This window comes from Alosa pseudoharengus, unplaced genomic scaffold (genome assembly GCF_046254945.1).
Source record: "Alosa pseudoharengus isolate Yale_2024_CS ecotype anadromous, Long Island Sound unplaced genomic scaffold, YU_APseudo_1.1 YU_APseudo_1.1_scf_9, whole genome shotgun sequence".
Classification (NCBI taxonomy): domain Eukaryota; kingdom Metazoa; phylum Chordata; class Actinopteri; order Clupeiformes; family Clupeidae; genus Alosa; species Alosa pseudoharengus.
The window spans coordinates 9,785,786-9,794,514 of NW_027468881.1; the positions used below are offsets into that span (position 1 = coordinate 9,785,786).

At 42.7% G+C, this 8,729-nt stretch overlaps 1 protein-coding gene, 2 long non-coding RNA genes and 1 other non-coding gene across 4 annotated transcripts; 2 read left to right on the forward strand and 2 right to left on the reverse strand.

Annotated features, from left to right (window-relative positions):
- Positions 1 to 1,845: 1,845 nt before the first annotated feature.
- ppdpfb (pancreatic progenitor cell differentiation and proliferation factor b) lies at positions 1,846 to 4,335 on the reverse strand. The gene is made up of 5 exons (XM_076275762.1): positions 4,177 to 4,335; positions 3,448 to 3,539; positions 2,901 to 2,978; positions 2,493 to 2,586; positions 1,846 to 2,268 (listed from the first exon to the last, which is right to left on the reverse strand). Exons 2-5 carry the CDS (start codon positions 3,500 to 3,502, stop codon positions 2,142 to 2,144), a joined length of 354 nt encoding a protein of 117 aa, XP_076131877.1. The 5' UTR covers positions 3,503 to 3,539; positions 4,177 to 4,335; the 3' UTR covers positions 1,846 to 2,141.
- Positions 4,336 to 4,837: 502 nt separating this feature from the next.
- On the forward strand, positions 4,838 to 4,909 carry trnae-cuc (transfer RNA glutamic acid (anticodon CUC)). The gene has a single exon. It is a non-coding gene; the product is annotated as a tRNA-Glu (tRNA).
- Positions 4,910 to 4,944: 35 nt separating this feature from the next.
- LOC143114247 (uncharacterized) lies at positions 4,945 to 6,872 on the forward strand. The gene is made up of 2 exons (XR_012984877.1): positions 4,945 to 5,506; positions 5,917 to 6,872. It is a non-coding gene; the product is annotated as an uncharacterized LOC143114247 (long non-coding RNA).
- Positions 6,873 to 6,919: 47 nt separating this feature from the next.
- Positions 6,920 to 8,605, reverse strand: LOC143114248 (uncharacterized). Its single transcript, XR_012984878.1, has 2 exons — positions 8,022 to 8,605; positions 6,920 to 7,508 (listed from the first exon to the last, which is right to left on the reverse strand). It is a non-coding gene; the product is annotated as an uncharacterized LOC143114248 (long non-coding RNA).
- Between the last annotated feature and the right edge of the window lie 124 nt (positions 8,606 to 8,729).

The following is an 8,729-nucleotide window of genomic DNA, read 5'->3' on the forward strand; positions in this document are numbered from 1 at the left end:
AGAGGGAACATTCCTCAGCCTGGCTCTCCTCAACTCTCTATGTCCTCTGCACAGCTGTGTGGACTTGAGCCAGAGACAGCCCTGGACACTCCAGCCTGAGAGAGAGGGTGTGTGTGTGCATGTGAGTGTGTGTGTGTGAGTGATATGTTAATGTGTGCGTGTGCGTGTGTGTTTGTGCACACACATATGTTAGCTTGTATACATGTGCGATTAGTGTTTTGTGATGTCTGTGTCAACACTGCATCTTGCTTGTTTTTGCCCCAATGTGTTCTCCACAGCAGAACATCCTGCTCTCGCAGCTGTGTATTTTGTACAGGGTGCGAGGCTGGAGAGAAAAACCCTTTTTGTAATTCGTCTAAAGATAGCTCTGCAGCCAGTGTGCAATGTTAACTGTTGCACAACACATTCCCACCCCTACCCCTTTCCAATCCCCACTGCAAAGCTATAGCACCCCCCCCTCCACACAGAGACCCCTTTCATTCTAGAATGCTCCCCCTCCCTGTCCCCTCCATGGAAGTATTCAATCCGGCTGGTCCTCCGAAGAGTGATGCTCCAACCTACTCCACCTCTTTGATGAGGACCTGTCGAAGGAAGAGAGGAAAACATGTCAGACCAGAGTGAGCAAAAAAGGCTTTTCCACCCGTCTAGCAATCATCCATCTGACCAGTCAGCCAACCAGCCACTTGTGACTTTGCCTAGTGACCTGGAAAAAGTGCTAACAGGGCTGGAAAACACTTCACCCATCTCACGCCTAGGACACAAATGATAACTTTATTTACGCTTGAAGGCGGATGAATGGATGTGATCACAGGTTGTGTATGTGATTCTTTTCTGTTTTTGTGTTTTTTTATGTTGTCTGGATTCTCCCTTGAAATGGCTCAAAGTGGCCCCCAGATGTGTTGAATGTATGTTTGTAAATTGAGATTTTTTTCATTAGGTTTGGTCTTTATCCATCTCATTGAGTGATTGAGTCATTGTGTGTCTTGGACAGTCAAGCGGGTCAAAGACTCATGACTCCCTATGTAACCCAATAGCACTTTCAATCAAGGGAAAAAATTAATTCTCAAAATATTAATACTGGTTTCGTTATTCAACATTTGTCTTTATCATTATCTTTGCCTGACCATGTATTCAAAACATATAAATATGATAAATTAAGATATTTGTTTATTCAAAATCAGGGACAGATTCCAGTCTTATTTCGGGGCATATACATATCCAAAGACATTCATACTTTGGTCTTTCTCATACTGAATCTCCTCACAAGAACACGTGGCTGCAGTTAACCCGTGTCTCGGTTTTCTTACAGCTACGGCTTCGATGAGCACTAGCTGCTTGCTGAAGATTGTATGACGAGCACAACAGACTTCACGGTATGGAGGCTGATCTAGCGGTTAAGTTATATAACAGCTGCTGAGACATGCCCATCTCCACAAGGCAACATGGGACATTGTGTCCTTGTATGTACAAGCAGCAGTGCGAGCACATTTGGCAGACAAAAGAACACTAGCAGGACAAGCACGTACATAGGTCCACTGGTACAATCCACCATTCAGCTGGTTCTGATAATAGAGAGCACTGTTTAAACAACTTGAGCAAAGAACAGAGTCAGAGTAACTGTTGTGCCGCCAGTGCTCCCCCCCCCCCTTTCCTTTTAAAAAAAGCGATTCAGTCAGCAGAGCCGATTCATTCAGGCAGATGAGGGTTAACTGGGACTGAGGGCTGTTTTACAACTCAAAGACCGGAGGTTTTTCTGTTTGATAATGGTGTGTTTAGGCCTCTCCACACCGGCAAGAGCCTGCCTTCTCATGTAGTGTACAAAATGAAGAAGCACAGAGAGTGTGATAGGCTGCTTGAGGCTATTTTAATGAATCTGAGAACACGGGCGATTGTGTGAAAAACATCAGAACAAAAACATCAAATCCACCAGTGTTACAGATGTGTAAAAACATACAAAAAGTTTCTTGTTCCTTTTTTTTTTTTTTTTTTTTTTTTTTTTTAGCTTTTTACTTCATCATAGATATAAAATGAAAGATAAAATGATGAACACTAAAAGCAACCTGTGCTAATGGGAAAAAAAAAAAAAAAAAAGTAAAAAGCAGTCTCCGTCTCCTAGCGTCTGTTGTCCCAGGACACTGGGCTCAAGAGGATGGAGGGCTCCCCGCCTCCGACTTCCCAGTGTCGCTGCTCTCACTAGCCTGCCTCTTCATCACCATCTCCCTGGCAACACAGGTGACTGGCCCCTCAGTCATGTTCAGCATTCCAGCCCTGCAAAGCAGCTATGATTAGTGGGAGAACTCAAACGTGAGACCCCCTTCCCTCTAGTCCAAAACCACTTGTGTCTGTCATTGTATTACTTCAATTATTTAACCATATTCTAATTACATGCGTGTTTTTTTTTGGGGAACATTTTTGTCAACTAGTAAAAGCAGACATCATGATTGCTCTGCCTGGACAAAGCCAGTCACCAGGCTGTGCTAACGCTCACTTACTTCTGTTGGGCTTCCTCAGTAAGGGGAGTCATTTGAACTTGTTTCCCAAAGAAGAAACTGGACCACCAGTGCCCGGAGTCTTGCTTGGGAAGCCCTAGAGGGAGAAAGAGACAGACAGAGAATTAAATACTATTCAAACATTCTCAAACTACCAATCAACATGCAGTTCTTTGAGTCATGCGACTCCATCACTCAAAAGATAATGAAATGTGCATCTGCATCCATACTGACTCACATAACACACCCTACCAGTCATTTCCTGCTTCAACAGAGTTGCTGTGTTTACCCAACACAGAACAGTGACGTGAACGGTGCAATACCTCAACCTCCCACCATTCGAAACAAGTTTGAAAGTTGTTCAAAGTGGAAGGCCCGTAGAAGGCCCTTTTTTTAAAGAGTGACTCTTACCTGGGTGGTGAGGGATGACCTCCCCACTGTACTCTGAACTGCTGCAGGAGCTATTACTGGATGTTGAGCCAATGCGCCCTATGAATACAGACCACAGATGTTAAACCAAAGTCCTTTTAGGCAAGTCCCTCCACTCGGCGGCCATATAGCAACGCTTTTTGGGTACTCATCGGGCATCCTATTCAGCAGAAATGCGCGTGCGCAAGGCTTCACGACACCAATCTTGCTCCAGCGGCGAGTTCACAACACATGATTGGCAAGATGTCTTCACAACACACCATATGATTGGCTCAATGTATTCACATCACACCACATGATTGGCTCAATGCATTTACATGTCAACGTTTTGCCGAGGAAGGGGTGGGATATGTGTAGATAATGGCCATATTGGCGTTACAAACTAACCCCATGCATTTCTATGAATGATTTTTTGAGTGCTGTGTCTCCTCATTAAAAAATATCTGGTTAAACTGATGCTGAGAGTTCAGCACCCATACAACATTTTATTCTCATTAATTGGCAATATACAAGTCATTTCAATGCATACTTCGGTAGTAGTCGTGGGTTGCAACCAAAGAGCCGCCTGCTGGAATAGCTGCCATTCTTCAGATCTTGTAAACAGTGCCTTAGATGGAAACCCTATGTGGATACAATAAGCAGAGCATGATCGTCAGGGACCAAGGGAGAAAAACAAGCATGACATTTTGGACAAAGGAAATTAACTTCTATTCAATATAATGATAATGTATAATATACATACACACACACACACACATCTCGAATCGCGTGTTCAAATTAAGCGTACGTTAACGTTACAATTACATCCTATAAAGACAGAGAGACAGGAGACATTTCCTACAAGACCTTTCATAGGAGGAAAACATCTTCTGTGGTTAGCAATCGTAACGTAGCTGCTGCTGTAGGCTACACTGTTTACACCAGTGACTGACTGGTGGTGGTGATGTATGTGATCAGTGTGATGTTTATCCCAACTGTGTTGGCTGGCTAATATGAGATAACGACCTTAACGTCGAATGTTGTTTTTCAGGGTTATGTAAATGTAACGACAGGAACATGAAACAGATATATATAAAATAATTGATCGCCATTGTCCTCCACAAGTCGAAAAGTGATCCTCTTGGACATGTTTTCGGCAGTAGCTAACGTTTTCATAATCAGATGGCTAGCATCCAAGGGCAACGCGATTAGCTTATAACAAGTAGGCAAGCAAGCAAACGGAGTCCATTTCACCATAACGTTAAGGCAATAGCGTTACCTTCAAAACCGTTCAGTGCTGATGGAAATAAGCACCCTTCTCAACTCAGTTGGCGAGGCTCTGGGGAGTAAACGCTAGGCGACGGGGCCCATTGGAAATAAATGTTTGGGTGGCTGAAACCCTCCACGTCCTGTCGGTAGATAACTGCAGAATATAGAGAATTACAATGAAGCGCTCACATTTATAACACCAGTGACGTCATGAACAAAGCAGCGGCAGACTAGGCGTGGCTTTGGAAACCCACCAAAATGAGTGGCATCTAGTTGTGTTTTGGATGGATTTTATCATACTATTAGTAGCAACGTCCTTGGTAACAGTATAGGATAGTATCTGCTGTTAAAGCGAAGAAAATGCATTCTCTGGGAAAACGGTCGGAGAATACCACAGTCTATCCAGCATTTGTTACATCAACGAACGCTTGATCCGGAAAAATCTGGCTCAGACCGTAATTTTGCTTGTTTGGAAAATTTGCTTTAATAGGCTCGGTTGCCAGCTTTTCACTAATCATAATCATGCCATAGTAGGCCTATTTGAAGGGACTAAAGTCTACAAATTAAGACATTGTTTCGCTGGATATGTTATACAGAATAAAATTAAAAAAAAGAATATAATGCAAATCTTAATAGCTTAAAACGTTGATAGCTTTCCTTTGTGAACAGCATCCCTGGTGGTCTAGTGGTTAGGATTCGGCGCTCTCACCGCCGCGGCCCGGGTTCGATTCCCGGTCAGGGAAGGATGTGTTTTTGCCTCGCCCTCTGGTGTTCCCGTAGCCTGGGTGCCATTCCGAACTTAGTCCCGCCCACAACGTTTGAGGTCGGGAAGTTCGGTCTGGCATTGATCCATAGTGGCGCGAGTATGCTCGCCCAAATACTGGCGGGCCAATCAAATTGTCAGGGCGGGCTTTATACGATGATGGACAGATGCTCAACAGTAACGTAATCCACCACGTCACCAAAGAGCGCTTGGGTTGAATTCGTTTACAACAACGATGGCTGCCGCTGGAGAATTGAGATGTGTAGATTCTGCTATCAGGTCTGTTCTAGAAGATATCGACAGCGAATTAATTTTAAAAGAGGAACAGAGTAACGGGATCAAGGCATTTGTTGATGAGAAAGATGTTTTTTGCCGAAGCAACTGAAATGGGCATCACGGCGATGCAACTCGGCGTGCACGACGAGGTGGATATAGCCAGCGGTCGTTGCCAGATCCTTTTTTGAAGCCCGGAATCCTGGCTGCTGAACAACAAGTGGAGGGACATGCTAGGCTCCGATGTTTTTCAAGCCAACGTAATGGGTATCGTCATGGACGAAGTTCATCTAACTTACAAATGGTAAGAGAGTCTAACTGTCTGACTTAGTAAATAACTCCCAATGTCGTGATATGAATCCCATGTTGTAAACATAGTAGCCTAGGTGTCGTTGTACGTTCGCTAACTCAGACTTGGTACAATCATAACGTTAGTGTGATTGTAGCGAACTAGCTGTTAAAACATTCTAATGTAGGTTACTGTTTTATTTCTATCAGTGGTCAGGCTGCAAAAGGGCAGAAGGGCATTTGGGTGTTGCTTTATGTACTCAAGCACCATACCCATATTGGTAGGCTAGTCACTGTACCCCTTATAAGTGATGTATTCTTTTTAGATGTCAGTACAGTCATTAAAAAGTACTAAATGATACTACTCATAATTTCTTATTTTTACTGTTACTTATTGGTTGCTTTTTGTACTGCTATATATTCCAGGTACACCTGTGCTGACATTGACCGCTTCTGCTGATCGGGAATCCAGAGCCAGGGTTATGAAACAGCTTCAGATGGACAATCCAATAAATTTGGCCCTGAGCCCAAACAGAACAAACATCAGAGTGGGTCTGATTAAAGTACCTGGCCATACACTGGAGTGCCTACACTGGATTGTGAGGGATGTTAGTACAAAGCTTGACCCAGCAGTTAAGACGGTACTTTAATGGAGTCACTAGTTGTCTGCGGAAAGCTTTGTACTGCCATTTTGAGGAACACACCACATCTGTTGATCTAGGACATCTGTGCTGCACTCACTGCCATTCTGTTTGTTCTTGTGAACCTGAAGGTTGTGGGGAGCTAATCCCCAAATATGAACACTTTCAAGGGGAGGTTTCATCACACCACAAACACAGAATAGTCACACCTAAGGGCACACTTTTGATCAGGGAACTGTTACAAACTTACAGGAGTAGTTTACTTCAGGACCATAAAAACATACCACTTTACACAGTCGACACAGCCTGCACTGGTTTTGGAGATGAACTCATTGATCAGTTTTAGAACAGTGCACACAGATATTTGACCTGGACTTCATTATCCATAATCTCCCTACATACAAGCTGGAACATGCAAAAGAGATACTATGAATTATGCATGAGGTTTTTGATGACATCGAACAGAGTCAAACTAATTTGTTTGATGACTGTGTTGTTCAGGATGACCGTGTTCAGGTTGACATGGATTACACTGGTTACTTTGATGACGAGGATGAGGATGATAAGATACAATCATCCCCAAGTAACTTGGAATCAGGCTTGTCAATGTTGAAGATCTCAGGCTAGCTTCAAATTCAGGCTCAAATTTGTAGCTTCAGGGTCCTGTTGTTGTGCAAATGCCTTTTTTTTTACCTCTGTTACATTAATATTTTTGAATAAAATTAAAATGGTTTATACTTCTCTACTGGTTGGTGATGTTTCTGCATTTAAAGACAAACAATAAGACATGTCAATAAAGATTTTTAATATCTTCACATAATAGGTAATGTTTGAAGATATACGCTGAACTTTGAACATACAACCAATAAGAAAACACAAAAATGTTTTCAAGAATGTGGATACTACTAAACTATTATATGAAAACAATTATTTACATTGTCATTTACAAAAACAATATTTACAAATTACCATCACCATTTACATTTCACATTTACTTAATTATTTAAATAGGCACATTTTGCCAGTCCATTATTTTCTCCTGGTAATTCAGCTTTGCCAATAAGTTTCTCTTGAAATTCGGGAATGCATGAGACTGCCTGCCTGGGTGATTTTTGTTGGGAAAGTTGTGTCTCCCTGAAAACGTTTACCAGTGTTAAAACGTCCTGTTCTCGGGCCACATGATGAATGCCAGCCGGCCTTGTCAGCTCCAGCTCTGTGTCCGTTTTGTCCATTAGCTCTTTGACGATGCCAATGGACCTACTGATTCTGGCTGCTGACATTTCTGACATGTTTGGTCCCAATCCTCTCATAAATGATTTGAGAAAATTGTTTAGGTGTTCCAGGTGGAGGTCAAGTGGATGGAAAATGGGTGACAACCTGAAATATAAGTGAACACATCAGTGTGAAGAATTACAGTATAGCCTAATAAGTATAACGTGCATTGACAATACATTGGAAAATACAGACTGTTAAATATGGTGACACCAGATGCAATTGCTGAGCAGGTCAGAGAAACACTGCCCACCCCCCACAGAGGTGCAGAGCACAGAAGTGGGGGTTGGATAACATGCTAGTCCATTACAAAATGAAGTTTCTACATATTGACAAAGTGACAGAGGCCAACTTACACATCAGGTACAAGTTTATCCTGGTAACATTTGCTCACACTACACTGAAATTCGGGCTGGCTTCCAGAATACTAGGCATGTCAAAATATGACTAGATGATTTAATCATAGATAGATTTCACGGAAATGAGGAGTGTGGGAATGCACAGTGTTTATCACATTGGACAATAATCACGACTCACTATTAACTCATGTGAAACGTGGCAATCGAGGTTATTCTCATAGTCATATCATAAGAAGTAGAAATGTATTAACAAGCTTACCTCTGTAATGCTTCTTCGCGTTTTTGTACCGGTTGGAGTTGACGGATTGGGGCAGAACTTCTTCAGAGTCCGGGGCGTCTCTGATGCCTCAGATGAACACGGTTCTTCAGGCTGGTCTCCTTCGTCTTCTGTCCATTTTTTAAACACGGGCATGTCGCGTTCCAACCGTGTTATAAAGTTCTGACAGGACCGACAAATGCGATGCGATTTGTTTGCAGTGTTGTGGAGTTGTAATCCTAAACGGATAACTTGATCGATCGTATATGCATTCACCTTTACTGTTTCTCTCAAAAATGAGGTTCGTGTGTTGAAGAACTCCGTGTATCCTTACATTATTTTTACAACACCTGCGAAAATCGCTCACATTTTCTTCTTCTAGCGTGCAGTTGAGTTCTGTTGACATCAACTATGCGTCGCTTAACATACGTCACACACTCCGTTGCTCTGATTGGTTGTAGGTCTATCCAATTGAGTGCAGAAGCATTTTTTTTCCTGGTTCGTTTGAAACACGCCCCATAATCACAGCTCTATGGAGCAGTATCAGACTCAAATTCTGACTAGAATTGAGTATGACTACGTCAGGCTAGTGTTCCCGTGGCTCACAGCGAGGTCTTAACATTCCCAGACAATATGTAAAGTAGCCTTTGCCTACGGACCAGTGGCTGTCACCAAAATGATTGATCAACGTCCTCTCCTTGACTGAAATAC